The sequence below is a fragment of the Erinaceus europaeus genome, chromosome X, assembly GCF_950295315.1.
Source record: "Erinaceus europaeus chromosome X, mEriEur2.1, whole genome shotgun sequence".
In the NCBI taxonomy this organism is placed as follows: domain Eukaryota; kingdom Metazoa; phylum Chordata; class Mammalia; order Eulipotyphla; family Erinaceidae; genus Erinaceus; species Erinaceus europaeus.
In genome coordinates this window covers 124,150,456-124,172,505 of record NC_080185.1, presented here as the reverse complement: position 1 = coordinate 124,172,505, position 22,050 = coordinate 124,150,456, and the positions used below count along the sequence as shown (strand labels likewise).

At 45.4% G+C, this 22,050-nt stretch overlaps 1 protein-coding gene across 4 annotated transcripts in view; it reads left to right on the top strand.

The window, feature by feature from the left end:
• The window catches only part of FRMPD4 (FERM and PDZ domain containing 4), a 635,847-nt gene that overhangs the window by 597,715 nt on the left and 16,082 nt on the right, over positions 1-22,050 (top strand). For 3 of the 4 annotated variants that reach the window (XM_007517468.3, XM_007517467.3, XM_060183062.1), the window contains exons 7-13: positions 197-304; positions 5,093-5,224; positions 7,086-7,205; positions 14,402-14,538; positions 15,907-16,033; positions 18,204-18,293; positions 20,718-20,900. In XM_007517468.3, the coding sequence (XP_007517530.1) occupies positions 197-304; positions 5,093-5,224; positions 7,086-7,205; positions 14,402-14,538; positions 15,907-16,033; positions 18,204-18,293; positions 20,718-20,900 (897 nt within the window). The remainder of the gene's footprint in view (positions 1-196; positions 305-5,092; positions 5,225-7,085; positions 7,206-14,401; positions 14,539-15,906; positions 16,034-18,203; positions 18,294-20,717; positions 20,901-22,050) is intronic. The other variant, XM_060183063.1, reaches the window with a different exon arrangement.

Here is a 22,050-nt window from a genome sequence, read left to right as displayed (position 1 = left end):
CCAGAAGAGAAGAGTTTTCCTAGGGACAGCTGAACTCAGGTGTCAGTAAAAAAATGCTTTGGTTGACTTTGGAACATCTGAGTGGTTGGGGTTTTGTGCTGTAATCGAGATAAATTGGAGCTAAATGCTGCTACAGCAAAGGTCAGAATTTGAGTTCCACTGACTTATGCCCCCCCCCCTTTTTTTTGTTAAACAGGAAACTGTTAAGGATAATTCACTTCTTTTTATGCCGAATGTTTTGAAAGTCTATCTGGAGAATGGGCAGACCAAATCATTTCGCTTTGACTGCAGCACCTCCATAAAGGTAAGAGGAGCAACAGCACTGTCTTGGACACCCCCGGGCACATTGTGAGTCCTGGGGGCGACACCTTTCCCCTCTCCCCCCCACTCACAGTTTGTTTCTGAGAGTACATTGGTTGCCACCCAGTAAGGCCACGTGTGAATACTTACAAAACAAAAGCTTACACTGAGATTCTCTGTGTGTGTGTGTGTGTGTGTGTGTGTGTGTGTACAATAGAACATGCTGTCAGTGAAGAAACACTAGGACTAGTCATTTTAATGCAACTGAAGATTAATTAAAATCATGACTGTCACCCAAAGAAGGCTTGGCACCCTGCCCAAAGCCAGCATGATTTCTCAGCAATGTCAGGTGCCAAGAAGATTAAGACGTTAGCTGTTAATTGAATATCTGCTACTTTGGTGTCCAGCAAAAACACGGGATCAAATAATGTAAATATGGCGTGTGCTTTAAATTGCTAGCACCAAGTTCGTGGAAATGCTGCTTAGAATGGCAGGAGTGAGGCGTCCTTCCTAGGCTGAGCCTCGAGAGGCACAGAGCAGTCCTCTTAGTTCAGAGCCACAGAGAAGCATCACATTATGAATATTATAGCAGAGTGTATGCGTGTTTCCCCCATGCTTCCTTCCAGGGGGAAGAAGTGCATACTCTTTTTTTTAATATTTATTTTATTTATTTATTCCCTTTTGTTGCCCTTGTTGTTTTATTGTTGTAGTTATTATTGTTGTCGTAGTTGCTGGATAGGACAGAGAGAAATGGAGAGAGGTGGGGAAGACAGAGAGGGGAGAGAGAAAGACCTGCAGACCTGCTTCATCACCTGTGAAGCAACTCCCCTGCAGGTGGGGAGTCGGGGGCTCGAACCGGCATCCTTATGCCGGTCCTTGTGCTTTGCACCACCTGTGCTTAACCTGCTGTGCTACAGCCCGACTCCCGCATACTCGTTTTTATAGACAAAATTCCATTCCGAAATTGATTGCTCCCTAATGCTCCATCACCCTAAAATAGACTCTTTTTCAAATGGCACAGTAAAAAAGATTTTATTAGGTTAAAAAAGTACCCGATGATGATCTGTACAGTAATGTATCAACTCCGTGTTTAAAATGTCTGTTGGTAACCAAATCCTAATTCTCGGGCTTTTAAGAAAAAAAAAAAAAACTCAATCAGCATAAACCTTCTAAGTGGAAGTCTTTCTGCAAACTCCCACTGACTGTGTATTCTTATTGTCATGATTCAGCAAGCAGCTTGTTTTGAATTGCTTGAAAGAGGTAGTGATTTAGCAGGTAATAGAGCAGATAATATGAATAGATTGATGAGGGAGCGTTTCAATCATTCCCTCTGTATGTGGTTGATGATTGTGAATGGTGGTGACTGAAAAGCCCCTTTTCCTTTATTCCTACTCAAAATCAATTCCTGGTGAGATATTAATTATTGATCAGCTAGCCTAGGAGTCCACAGATGTTTTCTGGAAGGAGCTTCAGAGAAAGCACTATGGGCTTTGTAGGCCATTTGGTCACTATCGCGACAGCTCGGCTCTGCTATTGTAACATCAAAGCAACCATAGGCAGGTTGGGCTCGGGAGGGCTTGAGACCACCCTCGGGTTCAGTGATCCATTTGGAAGACTCACAGAGTCTGGCAAATCACAGCAAGAAGATCAAGCTTACAGCCTAATGAAACTGAAAAGGAGAAGATGCATAGGCCAGCAGAGACGGGGCATAGAACGCCCACTTGTCCCTCCCAGGGGAGCCAGGCGCAGCCCTGCTCTTCCCACAGTGATGCGTGCCAACGTGCAGGGGCCACTGCGAGTCAGGAAAGCTTCCCTGAGTCCCGCTGTCCAGTTGTTTTGGTTTATTTGTGTGTTCGGCTTTTAGTTAGGCCACATACACACAGCTAACCATGAGTGTGGCTTGCCTTAGGCTTCAGTCCCTCCAGATGTCAAGCTGATAGCACAGTGCCAAGGTCCCCACCAGAAATCCCACTATGGCCAAAGACCACCTGGAGTGTCCCAAGGACTGCAGTTTAAGGAAGATCCTCCTGTCAGGCAGGGCACTCCCCAGGGTTATTGGTGACCTCTCAAGAGCCAGGAGCACATTCTCTTCCTAAGAATCCTTTGCTGTAGGGACAGGGTGCAAATGAATGGACATGACCAGATTCATCCAAGGCCATAGTTTGCAGACCCCTGACCTAACGCAGAGAGCTGCATCATTACAACTCCCTCTGATACTGCGGACTTGTTGGGGCCCCACACCTCACCTGACAATACAGGCAGAGAAAGGATGCATTTCTCAACGGGAATAAATGTGAATGTAGAAGAGACACCCGTTGTGTACCTCCTCTGACCTCTTACTATGGGACACCAAGCTTGACTGGGTCTGATTTCCCTGGAGACTGCAACGGACAGTGGGAAGATAGGGAGCAATGCAGAGTTCCCATCAAATCAAAGCTAGCTTGCCGCATACCTACCATTCCCATTATCACAACAGACAACAGGCTGCTAAGTGGAAAAGGAAAATGGTGTAGTTAGGAAAGAAACCTGACACTGTTTTATAAAAATTGCCAAACTTCTTGCTACAGAGTCACAAAAGGGAAAAACTTCTGCTGTTGGTTTCCTGTTGTCCTGGGTGGTTCCGAAGGATATGTTATGAAGGCTGTGTTGTCACACAAAAGCTCTTTTGTGTTTTCTCTTTTCTGGATCTGCAGCAAAAATTATGAGACAAGAGTCTTTTTTATGAAATTCAATAAAGTCCAGACATTTCTGCTGAGTGATTTTTTTTTTTGGTGTGGGTAGGTATATGGGTCTTTGTTATAAAAGGGCCTAATGAAATTGAAAAGGAGCTACAGAGAAGAAGCAAAACCTGAAGAAGATCAGTTAAAGAATCTTTTGATGGGGGCTGGGCGGTAGCACACCGGGCTAAGCACACATAGTACTAAGCGCAAGGACCTGAGAAGGATCCCAGTTCGAGCCCCAGCTCCCCATCTGCAGGGGGTCCGCTTCACAAGCAGTGACGCAGGTCTAGAAGTGTCTATCTTTCTCTCTCCCTCTCTACTTCCCCGCCTCTCAATTTCTCTCTGTCTTATCCAATAAAACAGCAAAAAAAAAAAAAAAAAAAAAGCCAGTAGGAGCAGTGGACTCATAGTGCAGGCACCAAGCCCCAGCGATAAGCCTGGAGGCAAAATAATAATAATAATAATAATCTCTTGATGTCACTAGTATCCCCAACCCTATTCTGACAACAACAACAAAAAATATCTCCAGAAATTGCCAAATATCACTGCGGAGCAAAGAATCACTCCAGGTTGAAAACCAACACTCTCTGGGTCTATTCACATCTGAGCAATCTGAATTCCCTTGAAGAGAGATGATTTACTAGTTTGAAGTACATCATGGAAAAAGTAAGTGGTTGAGAAAATTCATTTTGCTTTGCAGAAAATGTGTGTGTATAGAACAAACACCTTGCTGATCACAAGTGTTAAGTCCTTTAGTAGATTGCTGACAAAGACTACTCATAGCACCTTCTCCAGAGATTTCACATAAAAACTAATGTAAGCGGGAGTCAGGCAGTAGCGCAGCGGGTTAAGAGCACAAGGCGCAAAGCTCAAGGGCCGGCATAAGGATCCCGGTTCAAGCCCCGGCTCCCCACCTGTAGGGGAATCACTTCACAGGCGGTGAAGCAGGTCTGCAGGTGTCTGTCTTTCTCTCCCCCTCTCTGTCTTCCCCTCCTCTCTCCATTTCTCTCTGTCCTACCCAACAATGATGATATCAATAACAACAATAATAACTACAATAATAAAAAAACAAGGGCAACGAAAGGGAAAATAAATATTTTTTAAAATTTTTAAAAAACTAATGTAAGCACATTGTTACAGTGCCCTATCTCTGTGCCGACAGTGCTCTAGTAAATCTTTTTAAAAATGTTTTATTTATTTATTATTGGATAGAGACAGATAAATTGAGAGGGAGCAAGACAGAGAGACACCTGCAGCCCTGCTTCACCACTCGTGAAGCTTTCCCCCTGCAGGTGGGGACCAGGGGCTTGAACCTGGGTCCTTGCGCACTGTAATGTGTGCGCTCAACCAAGTGCACTGCCTCCTGACCCCTAATAAATGCTTCTCATGTGTGAACTTGCCTTGCATCTCATCTGAGGCAGGGACAATATCATCCCCAGTTTACATACAGGGAAGGTTAATGACTTGCCCTAAAGTAAGTGACTCAAGTACAGTAGCACTGGGATTAGAAGCCAGGCTGTGTCCATATTCCTTCCCATGGCCATAAATTCTTAGGGAAAGCTAAGAGCCGGAAACTTGTCCTGCTAAAGGCCAAGTAGAAAATAGAGTTCTCGAGCTCACAGTCTCCATTGCAACTGCACAAGTCTGGTGACGCAGTGCAGAGCACAGGAGCAGCCAGAGACAGAACATCAAGGATGGGTCGATGGTGTTTCCCTAAAACTGAGCCGGATCCTGCTGTGAGTGCAGACTTGCTGAGCACTTAGAAGAAAGGGGAACCGAACGCTGCACAGTCTCTCGAGAGTCACCACACTGAGACTGTTAGCGGTAGGGAAGCCCCTCCTCCAGCTAGTTGCCTTCTCCCGTTTCTGAGCTTCATACAGATTGGGGGGGGGGGGGCAGGGCAGGAGAAAGAAAAGAGGAGGAAAGCCTCAATTTTGTATCTGTTTGGAGCTTAGAGGCTTCTAGCTTCCGAGCCAAGCAAAGGTATAGGACGCCCAGCACTATCTGTAGAAATGCTGGGCTCTGCAGGAGGGCTGCCTCAGTTTCCACCAAATCTGTGTTTCCTCTGTAAGGATGTCATCTTAACCCTTCAAGAGAAGCTGTCCATCAAAGGCATCGAACACTTCTCCCTCATGCTGGAGCAGAAGACAGAAGGGGCTGGAAGCAAGCTGCTGTTGCTTCATGAACAGGAGACTCTAACTCAGGTGTGTGATGACCCTCTTGGGTGACGGTCCTGTGCCCGCAGTGCCCAGTGCGAGCTGAATCCTGTAAGCGCATTAACCACGGCCTGGGTGTCCCACCACCGCCATCACCACCCTAGAGGAAGCACTGCCTTTCCTAATGGATTTTACGCCCCCAGGTGATGGGTCCCTTTTGTCAGTTTGTCACGGAGCAGTCAATTGGTCTTCCAGGCGATTTGTCATTCGAATACTCAGCAGCTGTTCGTTGGGATTAGACCTCTGTAGAAGCAGGCCTGGTGCCGCTCCAGTGACTAATTTGCCTGTTTTGAGAATTGAGCTCTTGAAGCCATTAAAAAGAAACGGCTGCTGAGATTCTTTAAATTTAGAGTCAAAGTCCTATTCTGTTGTCTTAAACTCTGAGTGCACACTTTAGGCTATTTCCGGAAGCCTGAAATCCTGGCCCATTCCTGCCCTCTGCAAATATGTGACCTGCCAGCTCCTGGTTACCAAGATGCCACCTCTGTCTGTTCCCTGGGGAGGCGAACAGGCTGCTTGGCTGCTGATTTCAGCGCGTTCCTCGGACTTTTCTTGTGATTATACATCAGCAGAGTCTTTGTTGTATGTATAAGGGGTTTGTTTCATCAAATCCCCCTTGTGGAGAAGAGTCCAGGGCTGGGCCACTGTAGGGATGGGCCTTGTGCAAAGCCCGGAGGAGCAGCAGGGAGTCAGGGATGCCGCAGATGGTGGAGAAGCAGGAAGCGTCATCCCTCTAAAGTGCTGTAGGCTGTCACAGAATGAAGAGCTGGTGTCCTGCACATCAGGTCTGACAAGTAACCCAGTTCAGTAAAACAGGATGCAGTGAACTGGTCAGAAAGTTGCCACTTGTGTTCGATTGTATTCCTCCGTTTAAACTAGGCCTACAATTTCTGTCAGACTTAAATCTGCCTGTAGATGTTTTCAATCTCCTCTGATGGCTGTTTATTATTGTCGCCTGTGCCCAAACCCTCCAAAACAGCTGGCTGACTCTGTGCTTCTTCACAGGAGAACAAGCCTGCTGTGTAAAATCCCTCATGTGGCTAGTCAGTGTTTGGCTCTGGGGTCGTCTAGAGGCCAGACTAACGATGGGAATGGATGCTAGTGTGTTATTTAGAAGGAGGTCTCAGGGCGCACTGAGACCAGAATGGGGAGTAGAGTCTGTCAGCCGTCAGCTCCAGTGTGGGCAGCTGGAGCTCCAGTCTACCAAGGATCACGGAGGCCGGCAGAGACCAACGGCACTCAGAGCTGTCCCACCTGGGATGCGTCTGCCGCTGTGGCCTCGCCCGAGGTTGACATACCTTGCTTCCGCTGCTAGAGTCAGTCTGGAGTCCGATTTAGGAAACCAGGCAGTGCTGCGTGTTACGAGGCTGTGATCAGCTGTAGGCTCCAGTATCTCTGCTCGACCTCTGGGTCCCCGTCTGTTCCCCTGCCCCCGCCCTAACGTTGGTGTTCAGCCCCATGCATCAGCCAGCACCTACAGGTGTTCGGAGACCTCCCCTCAGGCCCCAGGCGCCCATCCTGCCCACACCTGCAGACTTGCCTCTGGCACAGTCCAAAGTCCAGGACTGTCATTGGTGAGCACCCCCTGCTGGGGACCAGACTTCAGCCCTGCTCCTCCCTCTGCCCTTGGCCTCTCCTTGGGGCACTTCCTCCTTGTGCCCTGTCATCTCATCATCTCAGATGTTATCCAGCCTACTGTATGTTCAGGTGTGTGTGGTTTTCTGGGAATGTGGATCTGTGACAAATACTGAGAAGAACTTCTGTGCACAAAGACGGTTGCCTGTGTTGCTGTGTCTCTCTGCCATCCCATCGTCAGCACTGAAGGACTCTTGTGATTGGTCTCTTCTAGGTGACGCAGAGGCCCGGCTCCCATAAGATGAGGTGTCTTTTCCGAATTAGCTTTGTCCCAAAGGATCCCATTGACCTTTTAAGAAGAGATCCAGTTGCTTTTGAGTATCTCTATGTTCAGGTATGTGAAAGTTTGGGCATGTTTGATATGGTTTTGTGTTTCCATTTGTTTGCTTTTGACCAGAGCACTGCTCAGCTCAGGCTTATGTTGGTGTGGGGGATTGAACCTGGGACTTCGGAGCCTCAGGCATGAGAGTCTCTTAGCATAACCATTATGCTCTCTACCACCTTGGGCATGTTTGATATTAATACCACGGGGCAAATAATTTCACCCAGATCCAGCTATTGTGTTTTTTTTATATATTTATTTTGGATAGAGACTGAACTTGAGAGAGAAGGGGGAGATAGAGAGGGTGAAAGAGCGACACCTGCAACCCTGCTTCACTGCTTGTGAAGCTTCCCCCTGCAGGTGGGGAACAGAGGCTGGAACCCAGATCCTTGTGCGTTGTAATGTGTGCGCTCAGCCGGGTGTGCCACCACCCGGCCCCAGATGCCATGATTGTTGATACTGTACCTGACTTACTTTGTCTTTGTTGTGGCAGGTTGCCCTCCCACACCACTCCCACACCTGTGCAGACTTTTTTTCTAAACTATCTGAATATCAGCAGATTCGTACTCGCCCCTAACTAACTACTTCAGTGTGTTTTTCAGCAACAAGGATATTTTCTTACATAATCTCATACGGTTAACAAAGTCAAGATATTTAATACTGATATATTTTCATTATCAGATCTCCAGTTCCTGTCTAAATTTTACCTAGTGTCCCCAATTGTCCTTTTCATTACATTTATTATTATTTATTATTATTATTATTATTATTATTATTATTATTATTATTATTAACCAGAGCACTGGCTTAGCTCTGGCTTATGGTGGTGAGGGGGATTGAACCTGGGACTTTGGAGAGTCTCTTAGCATAGCCATTATGCTATCTACCCCCACCCTTCATGACATTTTTCTAGAACAGAATCTACTCCAGGATTCTGTTTTGCTTTTCCGTTGGCATGTTATGTTACTTCTCTGAAATCTGGCACAGTGCTCCGCCATTCTTTGACTTACAAGAGTGTGACAGTTTTGAGGAGTACGGCTCCTCAGCTAGGTTCTGGAAGCCTCTTTCATTTTTGAATGCTTAGAGTGAGGTTCCACATTTGAGTGCGGTATCGTTTGTACATCACATCAGGAGACACACGGTGATGGTTTGTCCTCTTAAAAGAAGGTTAACTGGGAGTCGGGCTGTAGTGCAGCGGATTAAGCGCAGGTGGCGCAAAGCACAAGGACCGGCATAAGGATCCCGGTTCGAACCCCGGCTCCCCACCTACAGGGGAGTCGCTTCACAGGCGGTGAAGCAGGTCTGCAGGTGTCTATCTTTCTCTCTTCCTCTCTGTCTTCCCCTCCTCTCTCCATTTCTCTCTGTCCTATCCAACAACGACAACAACAATAATAACTACAACAATAAAACAACAAGGGCAACAAAAGGGAATAAATAAATAAAATAAATATTTTAAAAAAAAACTATTAAAAAAAGAAGGTTGACTGTGGGTTAAGCCAACGTCCTCCAAATGTCAGAAGTCACCACTTGTCCCTACGTGGTACATGAGTGATGTGTGCAGTGTTACTTTGCAGCTGCAAGGTCCTCCCACCCACTGGTTTTAGAATTCACTGATGATAGGGGCTGGGTGGTGGCGCACCTGGTTGAGCGCACATATTACAATGCGCAAGGACCTGGGTTCGAGCCCCCAGTCCCCACCTGCAGGGGGAATATTTTACAAGTGGTGAAGCAGTGCTGCAGGTGTCTCTCTGTCTCTCACCCTCTCTATCCCTCCCTTCCCTCTCAATTTATGACTGTCTCTATCCAATCAATAAAGATAATAAAAAAAAATTTTAAGAATTCACTGATGATTCTGGCCTGAGTCCATTATTATTTCATGGGTTGAAAATAATAATTTTTTTTCTAATTCCATCATTTTGGTGGCATTTAATAATTGGAATTCTAGTGTAAGAAAGAGTTCCCCTTTTCTTGATTTTTTTTATCCATTTGTGGCTTAGGTCCTAGTGTATTGTGTTGTCAGTTGTAATACTTGGATCATTCATTGCAAGACAACGAGGCTGGAAAGTAACATCTTCGTGGATGTTTTGTACATGATTCAGGGAATATAGTTCTTTTTAAACATGATTTCCAGAAATGGGCATCTTTCCTGGCTTGTCCCAAAGGGAATTTCTCCATATGACACATAATGTTTGTCCCGCGTCTTTCTATAAATGCTTCCCATGACTCTCACTGAAGTTTCCTATATAATAGCATGAAGCAGTAAGAACCCAATTGCTTAATGCTTAGGCAGCTGACACTGCAGCCACTCCGAGAGCTTATAGATTAGAGTGTCACCTATCCCAACTCAGAAATGGAGAGGGGCATACCTCCTTTGGCTTGGGATAAGTCAGATTGAGGGGACCATAAGTAAGAGTTAAGGAGTAAAGATACAGGGAAAACAAAAGGAGCAGCACATGCATAGCTCTGCGCAGTTGATACACTGGGATTTGTTTCAATGTACTCGGTGTTTTCGTGCATATGGCAAAGTTTTTGTCATCTTTAAAAAGTTGATAAGAAAAGAAAGTGGGGAGAAGGACCGGCAAAATAGCTTGTTTGTGTGTAACCTAGGCTCTAGCTCAGCCCTCACCACAATGAAATAAGCTTCAGCTTGTACATCTCTCTCCCTCTCTCTCTCTCTCTCTCTCTCTCTCTCTCTCTCTCTCTTTCTCTGTCTCTAGAAAAGTCAATACAGAATGGTGAAGCCCTGAAGAACAAGGATGGAAGGATGGAAGGATGGAAGGAAGGAAGGAAGGAAGGAAGGAAAGAAGGAAGGAGAGAGAGAGAGAGAGAGAAGGAAGGAAATGTTAGATGTAGAAAAAAATAAATATAAAATAAATAAATAAATAGCAGAGGTTAGGAATGGTGATATAAATGAAAGAGGCAGTGAACCCAGGAAGATGAAAATTAACTCAGAGAAGAAAGAAACAAAATGTACTAGAACATTCCAGCAAGTGGGGACAGTCAAGGGAAAGTTAAGTGTTCCCCAGTTCGGTGGTCTTCGGAAGAAGTCGTGGTTTACAGCTCAGTAGGTGACTGATGTTCGTAAAAGGTAATTCAAGAGTCATCAGAAACAGGCAAGTCCTGTTCAGAGAGAGCCCTGTTTATCAAGTCAAGAGATATTTGCTCCATTTTCTCCCCAGAACAGTGAAATTACCAAGATTGCCAACGCTTTTGTAAATACTGTATTCTGACGGCTGGACCCTTCCTAGCAGGTCAGCTAACCCGGATGGGAGTGCATGAAATAAACAGCCTGGTCTCTCTGTGGCTATATGTTCCCCACAGTCTTGCTGCCGGCTCACACAGGCCTTTGCCTCTGCGGCTCCAGACTGTGTGCTGGTATTGAGTTTCTCTCTCCAAGCACTCAGATGCCTGTCAGTGGGGAGATACCTTGACTGTTGCTCTCTATAATTGTATACTAATCCCTGTAGCAGGATAGTGCTTTAAAACCTCTGTCTGAAACATCAAAAGCCCACTGCATTTGTAGAAGGTGGTTGGAACTGTGTTGAGGAAGAGAAAACTTAAGTAGCGAAGCGGGGCTGCTCTGCATGCTTCTGGGTAAGGTGTGATTGCTCGAGCTGATGAATGCCCTTCTTGGCGAGCTTTCTTATTCAGGGGAGACACATCTTTGATACTCGCGGGATGATTGGAGACTGATGGCACTCTGCTTTCCCATCTCGGGTGGGTGGGTGTTGCCTAGGGTGTGGGTGTGGATTGCTCATCTGTGCAGAGAGAGCGGAAGGTCCCACGTATGGTAGGCAATAGAGAGAGATCAAAAGAAAGCTCTGTCCCCTCGCACACCCTCCTGAGAATAGGAACTGTTCATTTCTTGGCCTCAGACGCTCTGTTTTGAAACACAGAATATGCAGCAGGTCACAACTAGCATCTGTCTGAGCTAAGTCTGTGGATCTGAAGACGGTGCTGTGTGTCCATGTTGCCTTCAGGCTACTAAAAGAATGCCAGGAAAGTAGCTGCATTGCGACCCAGGAGGTGGTGCAGTGGATAAAAGAGCTGGACTCTTAAGCATGAGGTCCCAAATTCAATCCCCAGTATTGCAAGTGCCAGAGTGATGTTATGGTTCTCTCTCTCTCCCTCCCTCCCTCTGTATCTTGTCAATAAATACATGTTTTTGAAAACAAAATAGTTAATTAGGGAATCGAGGCCGTAGCGCAGTGGGTTAAGCGCAAGGACCGGCGTAAGGTTCCCGGTTCGAGCCCCCGGCTCCTCACCTGCAGGGGAGTCGCTTCACAGGCGGTGAAGCAGGTCTGCAGGTATCTGTCTTTCTCTTGCTCTCTGTCTCCCCTCCTCGCTCCATTTCTCTCTGTCCTTCTGTCCTATCTAACAACAACGACATCAATAACAACAACAATAATAACTACAACAATAAAAAACAACAAAGGCAACAAAAGGGAAAATAAATAAATATAAAATTTTTTAAAAGTTAATTAGCTGAGAGAAGAAAAGAATAAACCAAAAACAATGCTTGTCACTTTACAAAGACAAAAGATGATGATCCCTATTAGTCTCTTAGCTACTAATGGGCCCTGAGCTGTTTTACAGATCCCAGTACATGTAAGGACAGTAAACTCTGATAGTACAGACTGTCTTAACTCATAACTGTAGTGAGCTATCCTGACATCTACCTATCCACTGTGTATTAAAAAAAAAAAAAAAGATTGTCACACCGATTAGCAAGCACGCTAATACCTAAGAGACTGCAAAAGATTTTCAAGCATTTAGCAGTACTGCTTTTCTTTTTCATCTCTGACACTTTCACTATAAATGGACATTTTTTGTGGACCAAAAGCAAAGTCTGTTGGGCCTCCATTTGCTTGTGTAACTGTGTTTTAGGCAATGTGCTTAAGCATTAAAAAAAAAAAAAAAGCATGATTTGTACCAAAGGAATAAATAACAGACTTCACATTAATTCTCAGGATCAATATGAACTAATTATGTGATACAATCAAGCACTAGTAGCCTTGACCAAAAAAAAAAAAATCCCCCAGAACTCTGATTAAATGTAGGGTATAGAAGGGGTGGGAGAAAACTCCATCACAGTTTTGAGAAGAATGGATAGTAGTGATGGCTCCTTTATAAAGCACACTGCATTTTGGGAAGCATCCTGACAGCTGTACCTACAACCTTAAGAGTCAGCTGTTGGGAGTCAGGTGGTAGCGCAGCAGGTTAAGCACACATGGCCCAAAGCGCAAGGACTTGCGTGAGGATCCCGGTTCGAGCCCCCGGTTCCCCACCTGCAGCGTAATCACTTCACAGGGGTGAAGCAGGTCTGCAGGTGTCTGTCTTTCTCTCCCCCTCTCTGTCTTCCCCTCCTCTCTCCATTTCTCTCTGTCCTAGCCAACAATGACGACATCAATAACAACAGTAATAACTACAACAATAAGACAACAAGGGCAACAAAAAGGAAATAAATAAATAGTTTTAAAAAAAGAGTCAACTATCGTGGCCCATTTTTCAGATAAGACTGTTGAATCACAAAGACAAATGAAATGCCCGGTCCAAGATCATTTGGTTAGTAGTTGACAGAACATTAAGCTTGGGGCTTTTGTCTCTAAATTCATGCAAAAATTCTCTTTCAAATCTGTCGTGCAGACTTACTACGATTTACAGTGATGAGCTGGAGCTGCGCTGTGTGTTTTTCCCCACTCATCCCCTAGGAGGAGCTAAAATGACCCTCTCTGGGCCTCTGCCTTGTGCCCCCTTATAGACAACTTTGAGCACCAACACTAGAAAAACAAAATGGCCACCCAGAGCAGTGCTAGTAGTTGTAAGACTTTAGGGGAATCAAAAATAGAAAACCACTGAAGGGGTGAGGAAAGAGAGAGAAGGAGACTTCCTCTTAGGAAGGAAAGGCTGGGCTCAGAGACACACACACCACGCTGCACAGACGGAATGTATTCCGAGGGCGACGTTGCAGAAACCACACTGAAACACAGATCTCCATTCGGTAAAGTCAGTGTAGGAAGTAATGGTCACACATGAGGTTCTTTCATCATCTTTGCATGATGATGGAAAAGGGCGTGCGTTGAGAGTGAGAGTCTTCGGCAGACACCTATCACAGCGAGGTGAGAGGTCGTATCCACCTGTCCACAGCTGTTCTGTAACTCAGTAACACCCAATGAAGAAAAGAAGGGGGGAGCGTCAAAAAATCCAGACAAGACTGACTAAAGAATGAACTAACTGACATATCCCTAGCTCCAAATTCTTGTTTCCCAGAAAAATAAGCATGTGTCCCCATACACGGGCACGCACACACATGCACACAGACTATGCTTGAGCAGTGCTATGCTTCCCATCAGTGGTCTCCAAGGTGAGTGAGAAAGCTACCCTGGAAACGTGGCTTCCGGCCAGATAGGACTCTGCAGTGCCCGCGAACCACTCTTCTGTCTGCCACTCTCCGCAAACCTTGTGATATAGGTGTCTCCTCTGTATAGATGAACAGAGTCAGGCTGAGAGACATGGAATGACTCCTTCAGAGTCACAGCAGATGCTGTGATCCTGATCCTTGCCCCACTCCAGAGTGGCGGGAAGCAGATCCCCATGGCCCGGATGGGACACCTGTTGAGGTTACATTCTGCTGGCCGTGGGCAGCTGGGGGAAGTCTAGAAGTACCACTCTCACCGCTCCATCAAGGCTGTTGCTGACAGCACGTGAATGCCGGCGGCAGGCAGGTGGCACTCCGAGGGCTCCGCATTGTGACCGTTTCATCCCCTTCACAGCCCTGTGAAAGGAGTCGTGCACCCCCAGGTACAGGACAGGCAACTGAGGCCTTGCCCATGAGCCTGCCCGTGATGTGGAAGGGCGGGGCTTCCGCCTGCCGGCTGAACTCCACTGGGTTTTCCCTTGCAGCCCCTGTGTTTGGAAATTTCATACCAAAATTCCTAATTATTTTTACAGAAAGCTAAATATTAAATAGCAGCTCGCTTGTCGATGGATGCTGGAGTGTTTGGTGTGGTCTCTGTGACTGTGCGTGCAATTAAATACTGACTCATTTCCAAGCGGCGCGGGGGGTGGGGGAGAGTGTTTCTACACTTAGTTAGTTTCCTTGCCTTGGAAGCCAAGTGGAAAAGCCTCTGGGGAAGAGCATGTCACCTGCTCCCTCAAGGCAACAGTCATTCTTTGACGCGGTGCGCCCTCTGCTGGTCTCTTCGCAGAGTTGTAATGATGTTGTTCAGGAGCGATTTGGGCCGGAGCTGAAATATGACATTGCCCTGAGGCTAGCCGCCTTACAGATGTACATCGCCACCGTGACCACCAAGCAAACACAGAAGATCTCCCTCAAGTACATCGAGTAAGTGCTGCCTTCGTAATGCCCTATGTAATTCTCTATGTTTTGCTCTTTGTTTCTGTTTCCAAAACTGATGCGTCAGCTAGAGGCAGCATGTCTGAATACCTCGTTCCATTTGGACTGGAAGAGACACACTTCGTACACGATCCACCTTTGGAGAATTTTGGTGAAAGGGAGGGTTCTATTTCCAGTGAAAAATAGGTTCTTACATTCCCAAGGGAACTTGGTTCCAAGCCAAGCTTTGATGGTGGTTTAATTCTCACAACATTCTGAGGAGAGCACTAGGGTCTTTCTTTCTTTTTTTTTTTTTTATTATTTTCTTTTTTTAATTTTAAAAAATATTTATTTATTTATTCCCTTCTGTTGCTCTTGTTGTTTTATTGTTGTAGCTATTGATGTTGTTATTGATATCATCGTTGTTAGATAGGACAGAGAGAAATGGAGAGAGGAGGGGAAGACAGAGAGGGGGAGAGAAAGACAGACACCTGCAGACCTGCTTCACCGCCTGTGAAGTGACTCCCCTGCAGGTGGGGAACCGGGGGGCTTGAACCGACATCTTTATGCTGGTCCTTGCACTTTGTGCCACTTGTGCTACAGCCCGACTCCTTAATTTTTTTCAATAAACAAATGTATGTTGTCACATAGGTTTTATTTATTTATTTTAATATATTTATTTACTATTGGATAGAGACAGAGAAAAATTCAGAGGAGAGAGGGAAATCGAGAGGGAGAGAGAGAGAGAGACACCTGCAGCCCTGCTTCACCACTCATGAAGCTTTCTCCCTGCAGGTGGGGGCCATGGGATTGAACCTGGATCCTTGCATTCCGTACTGTATGTGCTTAATCAGGTGCACTACCACCTAGTCCCAGCACCAGGGTCTTAGCTCCCTTTCACAGACAAGCATAGCAAGGCACGGCATGAGTAAGGAACTTACCTGAGTCCCATAGTTACTCAGGAGGGTAGAATTGGAACACAGCACTGGGACTCAGTGCGCTGTATCCTTTGTGTGAACTGTTGGAAGCACATGTATTTAAAGCACAGTGAACAGTGGGGGTCGATAGCATAATGGTTATGCAAAGGTACTCTCCTGCCTGAGGCTCCAAAATCCCAGGTTCAGTCCCGTACACCACCATAAACCAGAGCTGATCAATACTCTGGGGAAAAAATAATTAATAAATACATAAGTATTAATGATCAAGTAATGTGTTTCCTTCGTGTCAGTTAAAAGTTTTGTCCCTAAGTGAGGATTTGCCACCATTCTTTGCTTTATCAAGAATTCTTTTGTTCCAACGAACATCAGAGCACCAGTTTTATCTTAGGTAACTAACCATCACAAGAATGTGAAATTAAAGATGTGCTCTTTATTGCAGAAAAGAATGGGGATTAGAAACTTTTCTTCCCTCGGCTGTGCTGCAAAGCATGAAAGAGAAGAACATAAAGAAAGCACTTTCACACCTTGTCAAAGCAAATCAAAACTTGGTACCACCCGGGAAAAAGGTATCACATTTGCATCTTAATAGAAAGTGGATTTTAAAGAGAGAGACGTGTGTGCATTCTTTTAAATGTTTAAAATTAGCCCATGAGTAAAATACGTAGCACCATATTTTCAGAAGTTAACACTGTATGGCCTTTTTTCAAGAAAAGAATTATTACCATGTTTCTAAGACGAATGGAATATAAGTTTCCTTGTGGAAAAGTATTCCTCGCAAGCTATAGACTCCCTGAATGTACGTATGGCATGTGTGTGCTCATGTGTGAACGTAGGGGGATCTGGCATCAGCTTGGAGACCCTGTGGTCCAGGGATAGAATTCCAAGATCATGGTACATTTCTATCACCTTCTTGCTTGACCAGCTTAAGTGCAAGGTAGCCAACTAGGGCCACGTGCCACATGAGTTAAACCGGGCTTCCTTTGTTGCTGTGTTGTTGCCATGTGGGACTAGAGCAGCCCTTGTTGGGAGCAGGGGACTGTCCTATGCATGGTATGACGTAGCGCCCCACACCCTCAGTTGTGACAGACAAGAATGTCCTCAGACATTGTCAAATGTTCCTGGAGAACCACATCACCCCAGGTTGAATACCAATGAGTCAAATCTTACTCTTGGAAGTAAGATGAAATTGTTCCGGTGAAATTTTTCCTTATTCTGTGAAATAGAAGAAACATAAAAGACAGCTTAAAGCATACAGCTTGTAAGAAGAGACTGTTATGTTCATAGATAACAATAAGCAAAGAACTTCAGGAGCTAGAAAAAGAAGCCTTAAATTACTGACCACTGGGCAGGGGCTAAATAAATAGCATGAAGGAAGAAAGAAAGAATACTGGCCACAAGAACTGGAAGCAGTCTTAACCCAGGAACACTTTGCAGTTGGTATCGACCATAGTAACGTGTGTGACTCTAATACAAACCACTGTTTATCTGACTATCCTTTGGTCCGAGTATGTGAATTTAAGTCATTTTACTGGCTAAGCCATACTTATTTCTGTTCACTCTATGGCTTCTAAAAATGTATGATCAGGTGCAACGCACTTTGACTTATTTCCTAGTGTCTGTAATCATTTGGCTTCTAGAAACACAGCAGAACATGTTAGATCAAGATCTTTTAAGTACTTCTGATTTTCCCAATGTGTGTCTCCTTTAATTGACCTGATGTGTCTTTTCTGAGCCTGGCCCACTGATTTTGTAATAATTTGTATAACTCTTCTAAGATCAGTGGATCTATCTATCATCGTCTTTGTACAAAGGTCTTTTTTTTTTTCCCTAGCCAAGAGTGAGTGGTTTGCTCTGAAATCAATTTGCAAAGTGCTTTGGGATTTAGAAAGAAATAGGATGGGTGAATCGTACTAAATGACATAAAGGCTAGTGCTTTCAGGTATAGTTAACAAATGAGTTGGCAAGTCATCTGCAATGGAAAACGCACTACTGCTGTAAAGATTCCTGGCACATTCAGTATGAAACTTGGACCTTGTTTAATCAAATGCTTTCTTGTGGTTGCAGAGACATATTTTATCTGCATCAAACGTTACTATAAATCACTCGTGGAACACAATAGATTCTTGGAATTGAATCCATTAAAAAGAGATCCCTATTGCAAGCTCAGGCGTTAGCATTGTGCTTGGGACTCAGAAAGTTCCTTTTCCTTATAAACTTGCAAAGACTTAAGAAATCTGAGCTGGGAGTGTTGTAATGGATGCGAATGCGAAAGGCTTAATATAGATTGCAGGTGTGTTTAACACAGCTCCCACTCTGCGTTCAGGTGAGCTTCTTGTGCGGTGGGAGAATCTGTTTACGACCCACCGTTGTCTCTGATTGCGATTGGAAAGCACCGCTTGCCTCCTTGCAGTCTCTCCAGGAGCAGATGTTCAGTGGACTATCTGATCATCTGCTGTCGCTTGGTGAATGCCCTGGCTCAGCACTCCCATACTTTAAGAGCTCCCCACACGTTTTCCAAAATAGAGAAGACTTTCACCTCCATGTTCTACCGCAGCCCTTCCTTAGGAAACAGAGTACAGAACAATTCCCTTTCGTTCCACCTGGAAAGTCCTTGTCACACCCCATCTGTCACCAGTGAAGTCACCCTCCTGGTTTGCCCTTGGTTTCAGCTGGTCTCTAGCAGAAACGAACTGTACCCAACGGAGTTAACATGTGGGGTTTCCTTTCTCTCCTCAGCTCTCCGCACTGCAAGCCAAGGTCCATTATCTCAAGTTCCTCAGTGACCTTCGATTGTATGGGGGTCGAGTGTTCAAGGCAACATTAGTGGTAATTTCTTTTTTTCTTGGCTTTTCCTTGGAAGCTGTAGAGAGGAGGCCTGCGAAACGTCAACTGTGCAGGCTGTCCTGCACGGGCTGCCGCTGCTGACAAAAGCAAGTCAGCTGTGACTCTCACAGCCTTCATTTCTAATGGGTCGTGCCGCAGCCTGAAAAGACCAGAAGCAAAGTTAGACTAGATAACGGTTCTACAGCATGCTTTAGAAAGGGAAATGTGAAGAAGCAAGAGAACTGACGCACTCAAACAATGGCCTGCTTTTAAAACCCTGGGCCAGGAGTTGTTTTCACATTGAAAGGGGGGGGGGGACTTCATTTCTGAAAAGCTTCTCATCCATCATAAAAGATAATGTTTTTTTTAAAAAAAAAAACCTATATTCTATATATTTGTTAGCATCAGACATGTTTTCTTTTTTATTTATAAAATGGAAACGCTGACAAGACCATAAGATAAGAGGGGTACAACTCCACACAATTCCCACCACCAGATCTCTGCATTCCCATCCCCTCCCCTGATAGCTTTCCCATTCTTTACCCCTCTGGGAGTATGGACCCAGGGTCATTATGGGGTGCAGAAGGTGGAAGGTCTGGCTTCTGTAATTGCTTCCCCGCTGAACATGGGCATTGACAGGTCGATCCATACTCCCAGCCTGTCTCTCTCTTTCCCTAGTGGGGCAGGGCTCTGGGGAGGCGGGCTCCAGGGCACATTGGTAGGGTCGTCTGCCCAAGGACAACATCAGTGGCATCTGTGTAGTATCTGGAACCTAGTGGCTGAAAAAGAGTTAACATACAGAGCCAAACAAATTGTTGACTAATCATGAACTTAAAGGCCGGAATGTTGCAGATGAAAATTTGAGGTCTCCGTTTTGGAAAAAGCTAGTAGGTCTATTTTAGGTATATTCCAAATGGCCCATGACTATACTAGTTTTTGCCTGAGCCTGGCATCTGATATGCAGGTGGACCCAAGTTATTATCTGGGGAGATGGTGTCATCGTTGGAAAAAGGGCTAGAAAGCTGGATCAGGAAAGAGTAGCTCCCAAATATGGAAAAGGTGTATGAATATTGTTGACTGTAAACCCCATCAGTCTGATCTGGGGCCCATATTCAGCACAGGAGCCTATGTAACCTCTGCATCCCTGTAGATCTGAGCTCACATTCTGTGGTCATGAGTAGGAATGTTCTAAGCTGCCCCAATTTCAGGACCCATCTTCCTCGGGTGGTAGATAGAATATGTTATCCAGCCTCCCTTCAGAGGATGGAACATTCTCTACTATTGTTGATCCAAGTTGAGGGCAAAGTCCTATGGGGGCCTCCCATAGGGTCCATTATGTTGTTCCTGATGGAGATGACCATTGACAATGGAGAGAGGGATCTATTCGAGTTGTAGGCCCATCATGTCTGTGTGGGAATCCCAGGACTCCACGATTAGGGCCCCAGATGATGGGGTGGCCTGATAGTGACTAAAGAGTCATCATTAGAGTATGACAGTCTCTTGCCCTTATTCAGCTTTTGTAGCCCTTTGAAAAGATTAGCTTTGGAGCAACTGAGGGAAGTGTAATAGGAGGTAGGTGAGGAGGGTATCTAGGTCTAGGTAGAAACTATTTAATTAGGTACTTTATGGTGTCTTTTTAGGTCTTTCTACTTACTTGCTGCATTTATTGACTCACTAAAAGCTATCGTGTACTTTTGTTTTCAGGTATAGATCTTGCCCTAATTTATGGATACATGTGAACATCTGCCCAATATCATGGCACCTGGCCTGTATCTAGGTGTTGGGGATTTGTTAGGAAGTGAACCCAAAATGGAATTAAGGAGTCCTATGAGAAAGGAAAGGTCTCACCTGAGTAATGAGGCTGAAGGGTTGACATTCCATGCCTGGGGGACAGAGGAACCCTTCTGCACTGCTGGTGGGAATATAAATTGGTCCAGCCTCTGTGGGGAGCAGTCTGAACAACCATCACAAGGCTAGAGATGGACCTTCCATATGACCCAGTAGTTCCTCTCCTGGGGATCTACCCCCCAAAGCCTCCATAACACCCAACCAAAAAGATATGTGTACACCTATGTTCATAGCAGCATAGTTCGTAATAGCAGACATTATTTTTCTAATTGCTTTTGCATCTATTCACTCATGTACATTTTTAGGAAATCCATCAAGATGGGAACAAAAAAGACCATAAAAGTAAAAAGCCTCTCATGATAGGAATCCCTGTGTTATGATAACATTTACTTTCCACAATATTCATGATTTATCAGCACCTCTGTATAGTCATATCTGGTTCTTCTGATTGAATGATCTAGTACAGTAAAAGCCAGAAGCAGACTCTACAGAGAATGCAGTCTTCTCACACCAGATTCTGAGATTCAACTTTGCATGCATTTGGCCCAGTATTTTATGTCTTGTCGATGGCTCTCTCAGCAGGCAGAAAAACGCTCAGAAGTGACTCTCCTGGTGGGACCCCGATACGGCATAAGCCACGTCATCAACACCAAAACCAACCTGGTGGCTCTATTGGCCGACTTCAGTCATGTCAACAGGATTGAAATGTTCACCGAAGAGGAGAGCTCGGTAAGGGTGGAGCTCCATGTGCTAGACGTGAAGGTAAGTGGGCTCGGTGTTGCCTTGGATTCAGTGGCTCATGTCTGACCACACCGCTGGCATTCAGAAAGAAGGAGGCAAGCTGTCAGTGTTGATTTCTAAGGGCCCTTCTGGCTCCAGAACACATGAATCATGGTTAAAGAGTGAAGGAGACTTTCCCTATTAAGATACCAAGTGTGTGGCTCTTACATAAAAAAACATGGGGGTGGGGGAGTCGGGCGGCAGCGCAGCGGGTGAAGCGCACGTGGCGCAAAGCGCAAGGACCAGCGTAAGGATTCCGGTTTGAGCCCCCGGCTCCCCACCTGCAGGGGCGTTGCTTCACAGGCAGTGAAGCAGGTCTGCAAGTGTCTCTTTCTCTCCCCCTCTCTGTCTTCCCCTCTCTCCATTTCTCTCTGTCCTAACCAACAATGACGACAACAATAATAACTACAACAATAAAAAACAAGGGCAATGAAAGGGAATAAATAAATGTTAAATATAACAATAATAATAAATAAATAAAATAGAAAACAAGGGGGGTTCCCCGATTTTCTTCAGAATTCCCACTCTCTTTGGTTAGGTTGCCTCCGCATGTACCTATTCTCTTAGTCTATCATAATTTTCACATGCTATGACAATCTGAACTGACTACATGCCTCACCCCATGAATTCCCTGGTTATTTCACTTCAAACAGCAGTACACTGTGTCACAACACTGAGCTGAGGAGACAGCTCAGAGCACAGGATTTGTAAGCCTGAGAGCCCAGGTTTGCTATCTGACACTGCATATTACCAGAAGTGAGCGGTGCTCTGCCTTCTCTCTCTCTCTCCCTCTCCCTCTCCCTCTCCCTCTCCCTCTCCCTCTCTCTGTCTCTCATAAAAATAAAGACTTTTAAATAATAAATCAGCGATTCTAGGTTGTCATCACCAGGCAAACTCTAATTCCCAAGCACTGACCAACAGGTGTCAAACCAGAGTCCACATCTCCGCTTTCTTGGGCTGGTAACAGAAGGGTCTCTGGATGTGGGTGGTGTTAACATGACTGATGCTTCTTGGGAAAGGACTGGCTCTAAAGAGGGAGAGCCACTGCACAAAGGATGCAGGGTCTGGTGGGAGATTGGCTCTGCGAATCGGTGGGGAGGACGTACTGACCTACTGCCACTAGGCTGCTCTG